Source organism: Tamandua tetradactyla, chromosome 15 (genome assembly GCF_023851605.1).
Source record: "Tamandua tetradactyla isolate mTamTet1 chromosome 15, mTamTet1.pri, whole genome shotgun sequence".
In the NCBI taxonomy this organism is placed as follows: Eukaryota; Metazoa; Chordata; class Mammalia; order Pilosa; family Myrmecophagidae; genus Tamandua; species Tamandua tetradactyla.
The window spans coordinates 5,016,809-5,038,522 of record NC_135341.1 but is presented as its reverse complement, the minus strand read 5'-3'; the positions used below and the strand labels follow the sequence as shown (position 1 = coordinate 5,038,522).

At 38.8% G+C, this 21,714-nt stretch overlaps 1 protein-coding gene across 1 annotated transcript in view; it reads left to right on the top strand.

Moving 5' to 3' along the window:
- The window catches only part of CNTN4 (contactin 4), an 831,113-nt gene that overhangs the window by 807,647 nt on the left and 1,752 nt on the right, over positions 1-21,714 (top strand). Inside the window, exons 21-23 of the mRNA XM_077130352.1 lie at positions 7,883-8,069; positions 8,503-8,615; positions 17,403-17,571. Of these exons, the coding sequence (XP_076986467.1) occupies positions 7,883-8,069; positions 8,503-8,615; positions 17,403-17,571 (469 nt within the window). The remainder of the gene's footprint in view (positions 1-7,882; positions 8,070-8,502; positions 8,616-17,402; positions 17,572-21,714) is intronic.

The following is a 21,714-nucleotide window of genomic DNA, read 5'->3' as shown; positions in this document are numbered from 1 at the left end:
GGTGTTTTTCAAAACATATGCAAATCTATGCATTTATGAGATGATTGACAAAATAAGCATTGACTTTGATTTGTCTGGCATCAGTTGGGCTCAAAAGAGAGGTGGGGGACAAAGGGAAAAGTAGCTAGCAGTGGTGGTGACGGTTTTGCATCTCACTATGTAGCTAAGGAATAAAAAGATGGCCTATTTCTCAACACATTCAAAGCTCTTTGTTTTGGAAGCTCTGCTGATATATAAAATTTACTTCATCATAAGAATACTGTATAAAAATTAATATATTAAAACAGGGGAGTGATATCATCAAGATGGCAGCCTAAGACATCCCCAAGAATGTCTCCCCTTAGATACATCAAAATAAAAGGACACAGTCAGCTGACTTGCAGTATGATAGAGAATGAAGAAATACTCCACTAATGCTGCATCAAAGAAAAAGCCACCACCACCAAAAAAAAAAGGAAGAGGTAGAGCAGCTCAGACCTGCCAGTCTGACCCTCCCCCGCACTCAGTCCTGTGTGGTTTAAGTGACACACGGTGGCAGCGTGCTGGAACATGGTCACCGACCACAGAGCCAGCCACAGCAGTGAATTAGTCTCACGCACGTTCAGCACAGGAGCCAAGACCACATAAACCCAAGGTCGGACCTTGGTGGTTAGGGTGTGCAAGTGTAAAGAGCAGTCCCCCAGAAATCAGGGTGACTCACAGAGGAACTATTATATTGGCAAGCTATGCTCACTTCTAGCCTGGTCCCTAATTGCTGGTGCACTATAAAGGAAAACAAAGCAAAACAGTTGTTTCTAAACACTGACCCTATCCGACTCCATGGGTTACAATTTCCTAATGCAGAAGTTACCAGAGGCAGAAAAGCCATGTGAAAAGGGACACTGAACTGCTGTAAGGCAGGTGGAACCATGGATGAAAGCTGAAGCAAAAAAGCCATTCAGAGCACAGGAAAGGAGTCAAACAAATCCTAGCCAAAGAAAACAGACCAGGACTTCCAGAGGAGGAACAGAGGAAAAGAAATGCTCTCCTGCAGGGGAAATATTCACACATAATGGGTAGTCTTATCAGTTACTGCACATGCCCAGGGCAAGAGGCAGGCACAGGAAGACCTGAGAAAGTCTAAACTTTTAAACATGGACTGCTCTAAATGTTCAGTAGAAACTAGACTAAGTGTTGAAAAGTTGTCAACATAGCCAATATACACTGATACCCTAGACAAGAAGGAGAAACTGACTTCCAGACTTAGCACATCAAAATGATCAAAGGTCCTGACAAACAAAACATCAAAAGCCATACAAAAAAATACTCTAAAAATGATCATGGTGATAAAATACACAACTATGTAATTAGATTGCAAGCCATTGATAGAATACTTTGGATGGACTATATGGTGCATAAAGACATCTCAATAAAATATTTTTTTAAAAAATCCATACAGGGGGTGGGCAATGGGTGGCTCAGTGGCAGAATTCTCACCTGCCATGCCAGAGACCTGGGTTTGATTCCCGGTGCCTACCCATGCAAAAAAAAAAAAAAAGCCATGCATGGGGATGTGAAAGTAGTTCAGTGGTAGAATTCTTGCCTGCCATGCGGGAGACCCAGGTTCAATTCCCAGTCCATGCACTTCCCAAAAAACAAACAAACAAAAATTCAACAAATGGTGCTGAAATAATGGGATACTCACATGGAAAAATAATGAAATGTGACCCCACCATACAGAATACAAAGCAAAATTTGAAAAGCCATGCAAAGAAACAGGAAGAGATGGCTAGGTCAAAGGAAAAAGTTAAAACCCCAGAGGAAACACAAACTGTGGATCAACTAATCAATGATGTTCAGTCAAATCTGAAACAATTCAAGGAGCTGAAGGAAAATATGGATAGAAATAAACAAATTTGGATAAAGAACTGAAGTCTATAAGGAAGATGATGTGTAAACAAAAAGAAGAATTAGAAAGTTTAAAAAAAAAACAGAAGTTATGGGGATGAAAAACACAAAAAGGAGATTGAAATATACCAGAGGATATCCACAGCAAATATGAACACGCAGAAGAGAAAATCAGCAAATCGGAGGACAGGGCAATTGAAATCTTTACAGGTAGAGAAAAGAAGGAAAAGAAAATGACCAGAGCCTGAGAGACCTATGGGACAACATAAAGTATACCAACAAATGCACTGTAGGAGTCCCAGGATGGGAGAAGGAAAAGGGGGCAGAAAGAATATTTGAGGAAATGATGGATGAAAATTTCCCATCTTACAAAAGTTAAGCATTCATGTCCAGAAGTGCAATGAACTCCAAGCAGTGTAAACCCTAATAGACCTACTCCAAAACATATACTAGGCAAAATGTCGAATACCAAAGGTAGAGGAAGAAAAGTGACTCATCAATCATAAGGGATCCTCCAAGAGACTAAATTCCAATACTTCTTCAGAAACCATGAAAGCAAGGAAGCATGACATACTTAAGGTAATAAAACAGAAAAACTGACAGCCAAGAATTAGTTATGCAGAAAAATTGTCCTTCAGAAATGTGGGATAATTGAAGATATTCACAGGTAAGCAAAAACTGTGAGAGTTCATCAGTAAGAGATCTGCCCTACAGTAAACACTTAAGGAAGTTCTTCAAGTTGCAAGGAAAAGATAGAAAATAGTAGTTTGGAGCAGAATGAAGAAGTGAAAATATCCATTAAAGGTACATGGATATATGCAAAAAGCAATAGTATGGTATTCTCAGTATGTAACTCTACTCTTTATTTCCTTTGAGAATTAGAATGCAATTGAATAAGAAATAATCATGTTTCCATGTATGGACATACAAAATATAAAGAGGTAATCTGGAACAAAAATCAAAACAACATAAAGAGGGGAAACAAAGGGATATAGGAACAGAGACTCTGTGTGCTGTTGAAATTAAATTAGAATCTTTTTGAACTAGTAGGTTGTTGAATGCAAACCCTGGGTATCCACAAAGAAATTATTTAAAGTATATACAGAAACAGAAATGAGAAATGGCTCAAACAGTTATATCACAAAAGATCAACTATAAACAAAAGAAGACTACAAAAAAGGAGAAAGAGGGACAAAAAAAGATATAAGAGGTATGAAAAACAAAGGACAAAATGGTTGAAATCCTGCCTTATCAGTAATTACACTGAATATAAATGTATTAAGCTCCCCAATAAAAGACCCAAATCGGCAGAATGAATAGCAAAACACAATCCAACTCTATGTTGTTTACCAGAGGCTTACCTTAGACCCAAAGACATGAAAAAGTTGAAAATAAAAGGAAGGAAAAAAATATTCCATGCAAATAGTAATCAGGAGTCTGGGGTGGCTCTACTATATGGGGCAAAAGGGACATTAAGTAAAAAAATGTTACACATGACAAAAAGGACACTAAATTAATAAAATGGAATCCAACAAGAAGAAATAACAGTCATAAGCAATTAAGAACCTAACTAGAGTGCCCGAAATAAATAAGGCAAACTGAAAAAACTGAAAGAGAAATAGATACCTCTAAATCATAGTTGGAGACTTCAATAGAACATTTCATTAAGGGGTAGAACATCTAGACAGATGATCAATAAAGAAATGGAAAAGTTGAAAATACTATCAATAAACTAGACCTAACAGACAGATATAGAACTTGTACCCAAAAAACACAAAGTACACATTCTTCTCAAGTACAAATGGATCATTCACGAGGCTAAATTACGTTAGGTCACAACACAAGTCTCAACAAATTTATAAAGACTGAAATTATATAAAGCATCTTCTCTGACCACAAGGGAATGAAGCTGCAAATCAATAACAAGTTGTTTTTGTGTCCTAGGCTATTTATGCAAATTCCATGAAATGGTCATTTTAAACAGTGGGAATTTATTCACTCGTGGTTTTGAGGCTGGAATAATGTCCAAATCAAGGCATGAAGGTGATGTTTTCTCCTCAAAGATTGTGGTGTTCTGGGGCTCGCTGCTGATAATCCCTGTGTTCTCTCTCACATGGTGAGACAAATGCTTCTGTCTCCTGGTCTCTCCTTTCTCTTCTGGGGTCAGCTTCTTTCCTCCTGTGGCCTTCTATCTGAATTTCATTTCTAATAAAGGACTCCAGTCATAGGATTACAACCCATCCTGATTGAGGTGGGACATACCTTAAATGAAGTAACCTCAGAAGGTCCTACTTAAAATGGGTTCACACCCACAAGAGTAGATTAAATTTAAGAACATTTTTCTGGAGAACATACAGATTCAAACCACCCCACAAAGGGAGAACTGGGAAATCCACAAATATATGAAAATTAAATAACAAACTTTTAAACAATCATTGGGTCAAAGAAGAAATCACAAGGTAAATCAGGAAATATCTTAAGATGAATGAAAACAAAAACACAATGCATCAAAACTTATGGGACACAGTGAAGGCAGTACTAAGAGGGAAATTTATAGGTCTAAATGCTTACATTAAAGGAAGAGAAAAAGAACACAAATCAGAGACATCTCACTCCTGCAGGAACCAAGAAAAAGAACACACTAAATCCAAAGTGAGCAGAAGAAAGGAAATAAAGATTAGAGGAAAGAGAAACAAAATAGAGAATAAAAAGAAAACAAGAGAGAAAAACAACAAAACCAAAAGCTGATTTCTTGAAAAAAAAATCAATAAAATTGATAAACATTTAGCTAGTCTGACAAAGGAGAAAAGAATATGCAAATAATTAAAATCAGTAATGAAAGGGGGGGACATTACCCCCCACACACACAAAAGGATTACAAGATGATGCCATGAACAACTGCATGTCAAAAAAATTAGATAAAATAGATAAAATGCCCAAATTCCTAGAAGCACATAAAGTACCTACATTGACTCAAGAAGAAATAGATCTCAACTGAGCAGGAGCAAGTGCAAAGATTAAATCAGTAATTAGAAACCTCTTAACAAAGAAAAGCCCAGGACCAGATGGCTTCACTGGTGAAATCTTCCAGACATTTAAGGAAAAATTAAAACCAATACTGCTTAAAAATCTTCCAAAAATTGAAGAGGAGCCAACCATTCCTAACTCCTAGAGGACTGCATCACCCTAATACCAAGCCAAATTTTAAAAAAATACACACAAGAAAAGAAAATTGACTAACATCCCTGAAAAATATAGAAAAAAAAATCCTCAACAAAATACAGGCAAACCAAATCCAGCAGCATATTGATCAAGTGGGATTTATCTCATTTATACAAGGTGGTTCAACATAAGAAAAGCAATTAATACACCATTCTTAATAGAATGAAGGAAAGATCTCATGATCATCTCAACTGATATAGAAAATACATCTGACAAAATTCAGCACTCATCCCTAATAAGAATACCCAGAAAACTAGGAATAGAAATAATCATCCTTGACATGATAGAGGACATATTTGAGAAATCCATAGCTTACATCATATTCATTGGCAAAAGACTGAAAGCCTTCCCCCAATCAGGTACAAGACAAGGATGCCTACAATCACCATTTTTATTCAACAATTAACTGGAAATTATAGCCAGAGCAATTAGGCAAGAGAAAGAAAAGATATCCAATTAGTAAAGAAAGAAGTAAAACTGTAAACTCTCCCTAGTTTCAGATGACATGATCCTATACACAGAAAGTATTGAAAAATTCACAACAAAGCTACTTGTTATAATAAGTGAATTCAGTAGAGTGGCAAGGTAAAAGAGCAACATGCTGTGGTGTTTCGTAAATGAGCAATCCAAAGAGGAAGTTAATGGAAAAATTTTATTTGCAGTGGAAACTAAAAGAATCAAATATAAAGAAAAAAATTTTTTTTGAAGAATCAAGTATCTAGGAATAAATTTAGCCAAGGTTATAAAGAACTTGTACACAGAAAAATTCAAAACATTGCTGAAAGACAATTAAAGAATACCTAAATATATGGAAAGACAGTCTGTGTTCATGGATTGGAAGGCTATTGTTAAAATGTCAATTCTACCCAAAACACTATACAGATTCAACAAAATTCCAGTCAAACTCCCAACAGGCTTCTGAGTAAAAGTGGAAAAACCAATCATCAAATTCATGTGGAAAGGAAAGCAGCCCCAAATAGCAAAAATCATCTTGAAAAAGAACAAAGTTGAAGAACTTACATTTCCTGATTTTAAAACGTATTATTACAAATCTACGGTAAACAAAACAGCATGATACTGACACAAGGACAGACATATAGGAAAATGGAATAGAATTGAGAATTCAGAAATAAACCCTCACACCTTTGGCCAATTGGTCTTTGACTAGGTTACCAAATCCACTCATTGGGAAAGAACAGTCTCTTCAACAATGGTCCTGGCAGAACTGAATAACCATAGGCAAAAGAATGAGGTAGACCCCTATCTCACATCATATACAAAAGTTAACACAAAATTGATGAAAGGTCTAAATATAAGAATTAAAACTATAAAATTCCTTGAAGAAGACATAGGGAAATATCTTCAAAACATTGGGTTAGGCAGTGGTTTTTTAGACTTTACACCAAAAGTACAAGCAACAAAAGAACATATAGATAAATGTGACTTCATCAAAATTAAATTTTGTGCATCATGGGATTCTATCCAAAAAGTAAAATGACAGCCTACAGAATGTGAGAAAGTATTTGGAAACCATGTATCTGACAAGGGTTTAATATCCAGGATATATAAAGAACTCAGACAACTAAACAACATCAAGACAACACAAATTTTAAAAAATGGGAAGACTTGAATAGACATTTCTCCAGAGAAGATAAACAAAGGGCCATTAAATACACAAAAGGATGCTCAACATAATTAGGCATCAGGGAAATGCAAATAAAAACCACAATGAGATACCATCTCAGACCCCTTAAATGGCTACTGTTAAAAAAGAAAAAAGGTACAAGTGTTGGAGAGAATGTGGAGAAATAGGATCACTCATACATTGTTAGCGGGAATCTAAAATAGTGCACCTACCATAGAAAACAGTTTGGCATTGCCTCAGAAAGTTAAAATATAGAATTAACACATGGCCCAGCAATCCTACTTCTCAGTAGGAGAAATGAAAGCACGGCCTCAAACAGATATTTGCACAATAGTGGCATTATTTATAATTCCCAAAGGGTAGAAGCAGCCTAAATGTCCATCAACAGATGAATGGATAAATAAAATGTGGTATGTGTGTGTGTGTGTGTGTGTGTGTGTGTGTGTGTGTGTGTGTGTGTGTGTGTGTACGCGTATAATAGAATATATGTGGCCGTAAAAAAGAATGAATTTCTGACACATGCTACTGCATGGATGAACAGTGAAGACATCTTGTTGAGTAAAATAAGCCAGACACAAAAGGACAAATACTGTATGATCTCATTTATATGAAATAAGCAGAATATGCAAATTCATAAAATCACAAACTAGAACACCATTTACCCGGGGCCAGGGAGGGAGGGGAGGGGAATGGGGACTCAGTATTCAATTGATACAAATTTTCTGTTTGGGAAGATGGAAAAGTTGTGGCAATAGATAATAGTGATGGAGGCACACTTTGTGAATGTAATTAACATCCCTAAACTATATATTTAAAAGATATAAAAAGGGAAACACTAGGGTGTATATAAGAACTGGACACCACAAAGAGTGAATCCTAATATAAACAGAAGGCTAAAGTTAATATTTATTATAATATTGTTTCATCAATTTTAACAAAAGTACCACACTAATGCAAAATGTTAATAATAGAGAAAATTGTGCATGTGAGAGGGGTTATATAAGAACTTTGTACTTTCTGTATGATTTTTCTGTAAACTTACAACTGCTCTAATAATAATAATAATAAATAAAAACAATATATCCCCAGTAGATATAATTTCCAAAGTCTTCTTTTTTATTTTCTCAGGTTAGGTATTGGAGACATGACAATAAGGAAGAAAATGCTAGAAAAATACGAACAATTGGAAATCAGACTTCAACAAAAATCACCAACTTAAAAGGTGGTGTGCTGTATCATTTAGCAGTCAAAGCATATAATTCTGCTGGGACTGGCCCCTCCAGCGTGATGGTTAATGTGACAACCAGAAAGCCACGTAAGGACGAATTTGCTCAGAACTATTTTTAGGATTCATTGAACATATACCCCAGTTCATCTCCCATCCCCACCTCCCAGTGATCATTTGCATACTAATTGGTTTAATTATTTGGATTTAGATGTATCTTAGCATTTTAACAGAACCTTTCTGAATAACATACAAAATTCACTGCTCCAGAGGACAGAAAGATAAATGTTTTTCTCCTCACTGGGAAGGGCTACTTCTTTTAGCTATAAATGTTAGGCGACCAACTGAATCTTTTTCCATTTGCAGTGCTATATCTCGTCAGATTTCAAGTGACCTTGAAGACACATATTAGTGCAATAGCCCATTAAATTGCCTCCTCTCTCACATTCGAGTAAGGAGATATTCCTCCGAATCCATTGAGACTTAATAATCTGTGACTTCGTATATCTTAATTTTTTTATAGCACCAAGTCAACCCCCTGGAAACATCATATGGAATTCATCGGACTCCAAAATTATCCTGAATTGGGATCAAGTAAAGGCCCTGGATAATGAGTCGGAAGTAAAAGGATACAAAGTGGGTAATATCTTTTTTGCAAAGGCACCTGACCCTGCTGTTAGTGGGGAAAATTTCTTTACATGAATCACACAAACCATGTTCTCACTTCTGCTAATGAAGTTCTCTCAGCCTCTTTAAGAAAAATTTCTACCTCAAAATGGTTTGGTTTGAGTTTTTTAAATCATCTATAGCAACTGGCCATGATTTCAAGAATTGCCTTAAGTTTAAGTTTGGGCTGAGTTCATCAGAAATCATGAGAGACACTTTGGTTGAGTGTCCAACAAAAATATGAAGAACTGCTTTTTTTACAAAACATTTCAACCATCAGTTTGTTTTGTTCTTGTCTTGGTAGTATTTTTTTATTCCACAATAGTAACTTCTGAATATTACTAATGGATAATCATTTTTTGTATGTTTTTATGGTTAGGAAGTTTTAAATATAGAAAAAGAAGCAATAATTTTTTTGGCAATTCATTTGCCTGATCCCTTAAGTGTTGACTTATATTGAAAGAGGTAGAAGAAAATGTAGGTAGTTTGGTGCCTCATTTAAAGAGATAGAAACATCTTGGCAAGGTTTTCAATTATCTGTTACCCCTTAGCAAACCAAAACTGAGGGCTAAAAAAACAATTTATTAGTTTTCATAATTTTGCAACCTGGACTGGGGCAAAATGGGCAGTTTTCGAGGGCTGGGATAATCAAAATGCTACTTTGGCACATGTCTGGCATCTCTGCTGGGGTGGTTGGAAAAGCTGGAGACTGGCTAGGCATGACTTACATCACAAGTCTCCACTTCAGTAGCTTGGGCTTCCACACAGCATGGTGATCTGAGAATAATCAGACTTCTTGCTTACAGATCTGATGGCTTCTGAGAGAAAGCAAACAGAAGGTTAAGTGTGTTAGATTCCTAGCTACTAAAATAAATAATATACAATGGGTTGGCTTAACAACAGGAATTTATTGACTTACAGTTCTAGAGGCTAGAAGGCTTGATTCTTTCTAGGGGTGGTATTTTCCAGCTGACCGGCAATCTTTGGGGTTCAGTGGTTTTCCATTACATGGCTGTGCTGGTTTGGCCCCAGAAAAGCCATGCTTTAGTCCTGATCCAGTCTTGTGGGAGCAGGCATTTCTTTTAATCCTGATTCAATATTATAGATTGTGATTAGATTACCTCCATGTAGATGTAACACACCCAGTTGTGGGTATTAACTTTTGATTAGATGGAGATGTGACCCCACCTATTCCAGGTGGGTCTTGATTAGTTTACTGGAATCCTTTAAAAGAGGAAACATTTTGGAGAGAGTCAGAAATGACAGAAGACTCAGAGCTGACAAAACTTCACAGCAGAGCTGATGCAGACATGTGAAGAACAGAGACACGGATATTTGGAGATGTTTGGAGCCCAGCAGACATCACCATGAGATGTTAAATAAGCCAGAACCTGGAGAGAGCCAAGGGAAGCCAAGAGATGAAAGTCAACCCTGGAGAAGCAAAGTGAGGAACCCCCGCAGGAACAAAGGCTGAAGGTAATGGAGCCCAGGAGAAAGGGACCAGCAGATGCCAGCCACGTGACGACCCACCCAGGTGACAGAGGTGTTCCTGACCAATCAGCCTTCCTTGGGTGAAGGTAACCTCTTGTTGGTGCTTTAATTTGGACACTTTCACTTCTTTAGGACTGAAAACTTGTAACTTTTTCAATTCCCCTTTATGAAGAGCTTTCCAGTTCTGATATATTGCATTCTGGCAGCTTGCATACTAATACAATGGCAATGCCATAGAGTCATGCTCTCTATTCGCTTCTGGGTTCTGTTTACTTCCAGCTTCTGTCTGCAACCTGTGGCTTCTCAGTCTGCTTTATAAGTAGAGTGAATGTAAGTATTCACTCTACTTATAAAGGACTCCAGCAGTCTGAATTAGAACCCAGTCAACTTCAGTTGGGCCACACTTTAATTGAAGTCACATATAAAAAAGACCATATTTACAGTGAGTCCACACTTCCCAGAATGCAGACCACAACCAAGAACATGCCCAAACTGGAGTGTTCAGCCCACCATGTTAAGATGGAACTGGCTGCGTTGAGGCCAGCCCAGGTTCAAAAGGAAAGGAAAAAGATGTCACCCCTTGACAAGAGAAGTGATGGTGGCCATTACAACTACAGCACACATTGAGAAATTATGATCAGGAGGCTGAGGAATGAATGAAGGAACTGAGGATATTTAGCCAGAAGAAAAAAAAACTCTCAGAAGGATGATAACCACTTCAAATATCTGAAGTACTCTTATAAGGAAGAAAGATTAGAATTATTCCTAAAGCTTTCACAATGAGTGAAAGCTACATGGAGATAAATGTTGGCTTGGTTTTACTTTCTAGTAGCCAAAGCTTTTCAAATCCTTCTAAGGGAAATAAAATCTGCTGGTCAACTTTAATGAACTGTCCTAGAATCTTCATCACCAAAGAAAGATGATAAAACCAAACCTATAATTAAAAAAATTTTTTCAATTAGGAAAGCTTGGAAGTCAAAATTTTCAGGAGTGTTGGGAAATACTGCCTGTTTCTGACATTTGTTTTGTGTAGAAATACTGAGAGTAACATGGCATTGTCAGGCAGTATTGCTTCAAGAGCATGGGTCATCGGTAAAGTTAGAGCTGGCATCGGGAGTTGACAGAATTGGGGGTGGAGCCCTGACTAATGGCATTAGAGAGGAATCCAGAAGGCCTTCCACGCCATGGACTATTTTTCCTTCCTCCATATAGCACAGTGACTTATATTCCACCAGCAGGGAAACATTCCCTACAGATTTTCACCTTTCACTGGTCCTCTTTTAAACTTTTCTGGAAGGGTTGAATAGTATATAGCTCAAAGGGTTAGGAGCCCCAGGTTTTGGTACCTTGTTGGCTCTGTAACTGAACTCCCTGGGACTGTGCTTTCTCTTTTATTAAATGAGAAACTTCTAGTCTCTCCCTTTTCCTCTGAGCCTTTGCCCATCTGTTTCTTCTCCCTGATATTTCCACCCTATACTTGTACATCCTTAACCAGTACTCAACTTTCCCTGATTGCCAGAGCTCCCTCTGTTTATTACTCTTTTTAAAGAACTTTTTTATCCTCTTGGATCACTTTGGCTGGCTGAGGACTTGTGAATTCTCAGACCATGAGCTGAGTACAGTGCCTGAATTGTCACCATTATTTCTCCAGCTAAAGATACATGCACTGCAGTTGAATTAGAATTGTACTCTCGCTTCATAAATGCCTAAATCATTAACCTCATAGTGTGACATAGTTTATCTGATCCGTTTTATCTATGGCAAAAGAGGCATGAGGTTGGGTAACTTGAAAGATGAATGAGGGGGGAATTCAGGTTAAAAGACATGCGTGAAGACACACCTTTCCAAGTTTGTAGTTCAGACCTGGGCTAGTGCTACCAGGAAATTGATAACCACAGAAAAGGAATGCAGCAATAACCTGGGCAGAACTGATCAAACTAAAGGAGAGAATTTTTATAAAAGAAGAAAAGAGAGAGAATTCTCCCTCCAGGCTTCCAGTTTTTCCCACTAGAACCTGTAGAAACAGTGCAATAAAAATGCAGAAAGGTGTAGGAGTCTCAGGGAAGCAACACAAGTTCTATGGATAACCTTTAACTAGGTTTTAAGCTCAAGTGGAAATAAAATTGAAGGTCAGGGAGCCACCTAAAGTATTTCAGGCATCCAGGCAAAGAGTTAGCTCAGTGATAGATCCTAGAGATGTAGCCAAACCCCTTCATTTTACAGATGTGAAGACTAAAGCCTGTTAAGTAAAGTGACTTGGAATGCCCTCGGCTTTCACAGGAGCTCAGTATGCAAGCTGAAGTTTGCTTCAGTCGACAGGATCTAGAAGATTATAGACATTTTTTGATGAAAAATTGGGTAATAATTATTATTTAGTCACCAATTCTTTGTACTCCTGCACCCTCTCAAAAACTGTCAGATGAGCCAGTCTCAGTCATACCTTTCCAGGAAGGTCCTTCTTCTTTTTTTTTTTTTAACCTCAACAGACATTTGCAGACGTCTTTAAGATTCATCTGAGCAAGACACAATTCAGCAGACAGTGGTGGAATATAAGAGATCAAGATAAAAACAAGCGCATCTGACCTCCCAGAAAAGACCTATATAAGATTTGGGGAAACTATTTTTATCTATATCAAGTAGAATACAGCACTGGGACAAATTAAAACCCTGGAACCTTCTCAGATGCTAGCAGCAGACCCAGGGATGTAACCTATTTAAGCCACAGATTTAGATTTTTTCCCCCAAATATGGTTTTTCACATTTGCTCCGTTGTATCTTCTAGATCTAGGCTATCTCTGAATAATATAGTGGCATCCCATGTTGGGACTTCTGTGTCTCAGGAAGCACCGCTGATGGAGGGGTGACAAGTGTGCGAAATGCTGCAGAAACCGCATGTGGTGACAGTAGAAGAAAGGGGGGCTGGTAGGAAAGAGGACTTTTCAAGTTCTTGGTTTCTAACTCAGTCACTCCGCTTCTTAAGGCTGGGATTGGAGGAGCCAGATTCTCTGTTCCTGCCTAGTTAGATCCGAAGGAAGCTCGTTATAACTGACTGTAGGTACTGAATTGCTACAAATACATGTAAATGTTTGGGGGATAGAGAATTCAAATACGTATGTATGGATAGGACTAAAACTAGGTTGAGTTTATTAACTATAAAAAGATTATTTTTTCTCCCTAAAGCAGTAAAGAAATAAAGATTACTGAGGGGGTGGGATGGGAATGAGAAACCTAGGCCCATAAATGAGGGCTTATTTTTATATTGCTTTGTTTTTACATTCTGGTTTCGTTTGCTTGGTGTTTACACTACAGAAATGAAAACAGTCTCATTTTCCCCGGTTATGTGTGTATGTTTTGGGGAGGGCGGGCATGGTCCCACCCATGACATTTCCAGAAGTGCCCCCGATGCCACTTTCACAGGTGGGATTCTAGGCCGAACAAAATGTGGGTCTGATGACAATTTTTCTGATAGAGAATTTAACTCATTAAAAATGGCTACTGTTTTTATTAGACTTTCTCCTTCTATAATTTACTTTTCCTGCTAAATCCTGCAGGGGTTGGCGTTGGGGTTTGTTTATTTTTGCTTTTTCACTTGAACTTCTGGATTGATGGCCTTTCTGCCTGGATAGACACGTTCAGTAAGGAGTCAACTTTAGAAACTTTGAGGCCCAGAACTTGCCTTCAGCACAAATCCTCAAGCTACTTTATGATGTCAAAGCTATCTGAAAAGAGAACAGCTGGTCTGCATGTCACAGACTCAACTGCATTCAGAGCCAGGGAGGCAATAAAAATGATTGAGGTCGGCTCAGTTCATTTAACAGATAATGTTAAAAAAAAAAAAACTATAGACACAGACACACACGTCATGGCCCTAATTCATTTTAATTTCATAATAACCCTAGGAGATGGGTATAATTATTAGCTCCATTTAGGGAACTGTGACACAGAGAAGTTTAGTAGCTTGCCCAAGTCACACAGCTATGTTGTTGAAGGAGGCCTGGGATCAGAAAACAGGCAGTATGGATCCAGAGTCCCTGCTTTTATCCACTTTTCTATTCTACCTGCCAGCAACAAACACATCAAGTGGTAATAAAGTACTACAAAGAAAACTAAACCAGAGTTAGCAAAAGAGAGAGTGCGATAGGATAGACCAGAGAGGCTTGTTATTTTATATAAAGACCAGGGAAGGCCTCTTGCAAGAGGTGATATTTTAGGTGGGCCCTGAAAGAAAGGAAGGAGAGAGATAAGCAGTTCTCTTGGAAATCGTGTTCTAAGTACTGCAAACAGGATATGCAAAGGTCCTGAGGTGGGCACATGCTAATGCAAAACAATAGGGAATGGGGGGACTATGGCAAACTGCAGAGCTTGTGATTGTCTAAAATGGGCAGTGGCTTCTAGCTCCAGGCAGTTGTTACCAGATAGGAATATAGATCATATCTTCCTTTTTTTTTTTTTCAATATAACCCAAAACTGTGAGTTTTTTAATGTAAAATTTATTGTTTTAAATATTGACATCTAATTTTTTTTAATGTAAATACTGTGAGGGCCAACAAAGAATAAATGGATGTGGCCCATGGGTCTCAATTTTCTACTGTTTAACATCCTTATCTTGCATTTATGGACATAGAGACCAGAGAGGGAAGCAGCTCATCCATGAGTACACACAAGGGGATAGCGCTGATCTTGGTTAAGGATATAGGCTCTAAGTGGCAGGGGAACTCTGGGCAAGTTGTTTAACATCTCCAGGCCTCAGTTTCCCCATCTTGGAAATTAGGATAATAACAGTGTCAACCTCAAGAGGTAATCCATGTGAGCATAGTGTTCAGACACATAGTGACATTCAATAAAGTTCGCTGCTATTTTCACTATTCTCACTATTCCTCTTTCACCTTATCTTCCATCCTGGCTTATATGCGATGCAAGCCCAGTCTTCAAGTCAATCAGGTGAACCAAGAGTTTGGTGTAAATAAAGGTTTTTCAGGCCTTTATTTAAGTTCCACTGCAGTGCCTAATATTACAAGACTGATAAGCAATGTTGATAAAAGGGCTGCTTTTTCCTGGAAGTGTTTCTTTTGGATTTATATTTGAAACTAGTTGAATTTGCCGTGCTCTGGCAAGGACCAGAGGTAAATCAAAGAAGCAATTTATTCCTCAAAACCAGTTGTGACCTTGCATTGCATCAACCAGCCCATTCTCCTGAAGGGCGGTGATGAGAAGCTCCGTGGCTCCTAGATGTGCCTGAGGATTTATTTGAGCCTGGTCATTAGCAAGGGGATGCTGAGTCTGTTACAATCCGTGAGCCAGAGAAGGAGGGCGTGGGGGTGGGGGTGGGGGTGTGCTTATGAATCTTTCTGCCTTAAGGAAATTGTGTTTTCTGCCTTGTATTAGAGGGACATAAATTAAGGTGATGAAATGCCAGTGAACAAATGGGATCTAAACCGTTTTAAGGGAATTTTATGAATTTCACTTGTAGTTGGTTTTGTCCAGCGATAGAAGAGTGATTTTATATCTCTAACCTCGAAGTATCAGAACTTCTAGGGGGGTCTCAGAGAAGGATTAACTACTCCTATGGTTCTCAAAGTGTGGTTCCTAGACTAGCGGCATCACTGTTATGTGGGAACTCGTTTAGAAACTCAGGATCTCGAGTCCCACTCCACACCTCTCACGGGAAACTCCGAAGGTGGGGCCCTGCAATCAGTGCTTTCACCAGCCCTCTGTGATGGATGCACTGTGAAATGGAGTGGGTTTCTAACCCATGATTCCATCCCGGGATGCACGTTAATATCACCTGCGGATCTTTGAAGACCATAACCCGGGCAGCACTTCTCGAGTCTGGACTTAAGCAGGACTTCTCAACGACTGACATTTTGAGCTGGATAATTCTTTGTTGTGGGACTGCCTCCCAGACTGTTGGATGTTTAGCAGCGTCCCTGGCCTCTGCCCACTAGATGCAAAATATTACCTCTTGTGACCTCCAGGTATGTCAGCAGATGCGGGCAAACACCCCCTGGAATACAGTTCCCCTCCCCCTCCTTGAGAACTACAGGGCTGGAGCATTATAGTTTTATGAGCTGCCCAAGGGGTTCTAACATGCTGCCAGGGCTGAGAAACACTGATCATATCCAACCCTATCTTTTTATTGTAGGGGGAAACCAGAAGTGGCTAGAGTGGTTTAAGAATGTGGGTTTGCGAGTCCTCACCCTACCACTTACCAGCTCGTGACATCTCTGGGCATCAGTTTCCTCATCTATAAAAAGGAATAATAATGCCTCCCTTATAGGAGTGTGATGACAATTAAATATTCTGATGCTGATAAAGTGCCCGGCTTATAGTAAGCACTCAGATAATGTGAGTTAGATACTTAGCACGGTCACTGTTACTGCTACATCCAGAAAGGTAGATGCACTTCTCTAGGTTTTTATATTGTGTTCCTCATGGAATTGATGCCAGTCAGAGCAGGTGGCATCAGGCGGATGAATTAGTTTTCAGGCGGGCCAGCTGGGCACCTCATCAAATGAGTCACCAACCCAAATTCTGAGCCCAGTCAGGGCCAAGCAAGTAAACAAAGCAGCATAGGTGGAACTGTTGCTACATACAGACATTTCTGGATGCACAGGGATTGCCCCTTCTAGGTAGCTCGTACTCTCCCTGGGTTGGAATGCCCTCTCTCCGAATTGCTAATGATAATAATAAGCTGGCAGGCTTGCCTTGTGCTTCTAACCTTTGCCAAGTGTGTTTCTATCTCTTGTTCCTTTTAAGGCTTCATGGATGCTGTTTCTTACATGCTTCCTTTGAGTCTTGTACATTCTTGAAAACGCCTTAGAAAGGTGGTATCATTATCCCCATTTTGTAGTCAAGGGAACTGAGGCTCAGAGAGGTGAAGTGAGTGGTCCATGTTCACACAACAGACAAGCCTACTCACTGCGATGCCAAAGCCTCTCATGTATAGCTGAGCCCTGTGCACCTTTAAGGAGGTATTAATTTTTCCCATTTTTCTGGTTTATATTGGGCCACACACATAGCATGTTAGTAGAAACATGCTGCCCCCACCACAGGCTGCAGTGTGCTTAAAAAAACGTTCCTCATAATGAAATGGCAACCACAGAAATGGCCCTCGACATAGAGGCAGCTTCCAAATGTCTATGGGCAGCCTGACAACCTCAGCATCCCTGCATTTCACGGGTGCCAGGAGGTGAAAAGAAACGCAGGCTCCGTCGCTGGGGCCTTTGTGAGGACGGCAGCTGACACCTGTTCTTTCTGTATTGGAAGGTCTTGTACAGATGGAACAGACAAAGCAGCACATCTGTCATTGAAACAAATAAAACGTCGGTGGAGCTTTCCTTACCTTTTGATGAAGACTATATAATAGAAATTAAGCCATTCAGTGATGGAGGAGATGGCAGCAGCAGTGAACAAATTCGAATTCCAAAGATATCAAGTAAGAATGTACTTTTTCCTTCCTTCTCTCTGCCTGCCTTATCTTTTCAGCCTCCCAGCTGAGACGAGGCTTAACAGAAATTAAGACTACAAAGGAAGATTTAAAATAAAAATGGACAGTACCCTCCCTCTCCCTCAGACCACTGTTTGCTGATCTCAAGCAGTTTCATCCACAAATGCAGGGTGACCAGCTTTGATTGATTTAATCAGTTGCCAATCAAAACTCCGATTATAGCATTCCAGACTCAGCCAAGAGGGTGTTTGTATCTCTATAACCCCAAAATTACAGTTTGAAAGTTAAAAGCATGACTTATTTGGCAGGAACAAGTAAAACAGGTCTTGAAAAATACTGTAGCAGTTTGTCTCCAGTGAAACAATATAATTCAGAGTCTTTAGCTGAAAATATTTTGAATGTAACACTGTTTATTTTGAATGTGAGTAGGTAACGTATGTATATAAACCCATGTCTACAGTCAGATTATCTTTGTTTGCAAATATTGTTGAACAGTGAGTTATGGTATTCTTTCTTGAGCAAATAATTCCATTGTGTTTTTCAAATATTATTTTCGCTAATATCTCAGCAGCATATTATTTTCACATGAGGAAAGAGCCTGTTATGTCTGGCTGATACCAAGTTCTAGGAAAGCATCCACTAAGTAATGTTAATTGCACCTACAAAACTCGGGTGCCTCATATCAAAATAGAAAAATTTCACTGGTCATTTCACCTTTCCCCGACTTGCCTTTCATGTTAAGCGGGGTTAAATAAATGTTTGTTAGTGTTAAACAGAGCAGAATTTCAGATGGAAACTGAGACTTCATGATACCATGCTACAGAACTGTGGGTGTGACTGGCAAATTTTTCTAGATGGTGTTTATATTTGCCACATCTTTTTTTGCATGCGAATGCTAGAGGCATTTTTGTATTTCACCACATACAAATTGAATTTGGGTTGTACAGCTTGCTAAACAAGGGATCTACTTTCTGTTGAAAAGGAGGCAGACTTATGGTAAAATGTGGAAGTATTCTGCAGGCCACAAAAACAATAAGATTGAGGTTTATTTGGAGGTTTATTTATCTCATTTCGTTGAAGTCTGGATTCCTGCTTTCTTATCAGTGCAAGCATTGTTTTGTCAGTCTGACTGATGATTCTTGTTTTCATTCATTATAAAAATAGCTATTAAGCAATTACAAGGCTTAGGCATTAAAGGAAAAAGGATACAACTGGGCAAACATAATCTCTTCCCTTAAGAGAGTTTTCAATATGTTGGTCAAAGAGAGTTTACAATCCTAATGAAACTCTGAATGACAGCTGGTAGCCTCTTGCTATGAAAAATATAAGGCACATAAGAAAAAGCTTTAAAAGAATGGTGATTATGTGGTTTGCAGAAGAGGAGTATCCTTAGGAAGACATGGGTTTGAATCCTGATTCAGCCCATTTACTAGTTGGCTGGTCTTCTGAACCCCAATTTCCTCCTCTGTTAAATGGGGTAGTGATAATACCTGATCTCCATAGGGTTTATTTCTGCTCTAATCTTTGTTATTTCTTTCCTTTTGCTTGCTTTGGGGTTAGTTTGCTGTTCTTTCTGCAGTTCTTCCAAGTGGACAGTTAATTCCTGAATTTTTGCCTTTTCTTCTTTTCTGATATAGGCATTTAGGGCAATAAATTTCCCTCTTAGCAGTGCCTTTGCTGTGTCCCATAGGTTTTGATATGTTGTGTTTTCGTTTTCATTCGCCTCAAGGTATTTACTAATTTCTCTTGTAATTTCTTCCTTGACCCACTGGTTGTTTAAGAGTGTGTTGTTGAGCCTCCACGTATTTGTGAACTTTCTGGCACTCTGCCTGTTATTGATTTCCAACTTCATTCCTTTATGATCCGAAAAAGTGTTGTGTATGATTTCAATCTTTTTAAATTTGTTGAGACTTGCTTTGTGACCCAGCATATGGTCTATCTTTGAGAATGATCCATGAGCACTTGAGAAAAAGGTTTTTCCTGCTGTTGTGGGGTGTAATGTCCTATAAATGTCTGTTAAGTCTAGCTCATTTATTGTAATATTCAAATTCTCTGTTTCTTTATTGATCCTCTGTCTAGATGTTCTGTCCATTGATGAGAGTGGTGAATTGAAGTCTCCAACTATTATGGTAGATGTGTCTATTTCCCTTTTCAGTAATTGCAGTGTATTCCTCACGTATTTTGTGGCATCTGATTCGGTGCATAAATATTTATGATTGCTATGTCTTCTTGTTTAATTGTTCCTTTTATTAGTAGATAGTATCCTTCTTTGTCTCTTTTAACTGTTTTACATTTGAAGTCTAATTTGTTGGATATTAGTATAGCTACTCCTGCTCTTTTCTGGTTGTTATTTGCATGAAATATCTTTTCCCAACCTTTCACTTTCAATCTATGTTTATCTTTGGGTCTAAGATGTGTTTCCTGTAGACAGCATATAGAAGGATCCTGCTTTTTAATCCATTCTGCCAGTCTATGTCTTTTGATTGGGGAATTCAGTCCATTAACATTTAGTGTTAGTACTGTTTGGGTAATACTTTCCTCTACCATTTTGCCTTTTGTATTATATATATCACATCTGATTTTCCTTCTTTCTACACTCTTCTCCATACCTCTCTCTTCTGTCTTTTCGTATCTGACTCTAGTGCTCCCTTTAGTATTTCTTGCAGAGCTGGTCTCTTGGTCACAAATTCTCTCAGTGACTTTTTGTCTGAAAATGTTTTAATTTCTCCCTCATTTTTGAAGGACAATTTTGCTGGATATAGAAGTCTTGGTTGGCAGTTTTTCTCTTTTAGTAATTTAAATATATCATCCCACTGTCTTCTAGCTTCCATGGTTTCTGCTGAGAAATCTACACATAGTCTTATTGGGTTTTCCTTGTATGTGATGAATTGTTTTTCTCTTGCTGCTTTCACGATCCTCTCTTTCTCTTTGACCTCTGACATTCTAACTAGTAAGTGTCTTGGAGAATGCCTATTTGGGTCTAATCTCTTTGGGGTGCGCTGCACTTCTTGGATCTGTAATTTTAGGTCTTTCATAAGAGTTGGGAAATTTTCAGTGATAATTTCTTCCATTAGTTTTTCTCCTCCTTTTCCCTTCTCTTCTCCTTCTGGGACACCCACAACATGTATATTTGTGCGCTTCGTATTATCATTCAATTCCCTAAGCCCCTGCTCAAATTTTTCCATTCTTTTCCCTATAGTTTCTGTTTCTTTTTGGATTTCAGATGTTCCATCCTCCAGTTCACTAATTCTAACCCCTTCTCTTGAAATCTACCATTGTAGGTTTCCATTGTTTTTTTATCTCTTCTACTGTATCTTTCATTCCCATAAGTTCTGTGATTTGTTGTTTCAGACTTTCATTTTTTTTGTTCATCCCATGCCTTCTTCATGTCCTCCCTCAATTTATTGATTTGGTTTTTGAAGAGGTTTTCCATTTCTGTTCGTATATTCAGAATTAGTTGTCTCAGCTCCTGTATCTCATTTGAGCTATTAGTTTGTTCCTTTGACTGGGCCATATCTTCAATTTTCCTGGTGTGATTTGTTATTTTTTGCTGGCGTCTGGGCATTTAATTAGATTTCCTTGAGTGTGGGACCCAGCAGGTTGAAAGACTTTCCTGTGAAGTCTCTGGGCTCTGTTTTTCTTATCCTGCCCAGTATGTGTTGCTTGTCCGTCTGCGGGTCCCACCAGCAAAAGATGTTGTGGCTCCTTTAACTTTGGAAGACTCTCGCTGCTGGGTGTGTGGTGGAGACAGGGGAAAGGTTGTAGGTTGGTTTTAATGGCTTCAAATTGTGAAGTCCTGGGATCTGAATTCCTTGAGAGAGGGATTCCACCTGAGTTGCGTTTCACCCCTCCCGCAGGGAAGGTTCAGGTGGTAGAGAGCCCTGAAAGCAGCCTGTTTCTGTGTTTGGGGCAGTTGCAACCTATGTTATCCCAGCGCTGAGCCCAGAGTCAGCCAAGCCTCCGTAGAAACAGCCGCAGAAGGCTCTGTTTTGCCCCCTTTCCTCTTTTTCAGTTAGCCCAATAGGCGACTTCTGCCTTGATCAGTTTCGCCTGAGCTGAGGGCCTATTTTTAGTAGTCAGAAGTTGTTCATTAATGCCACTATTGGTGTTAGGTTGGGCTCAGTCTCTACT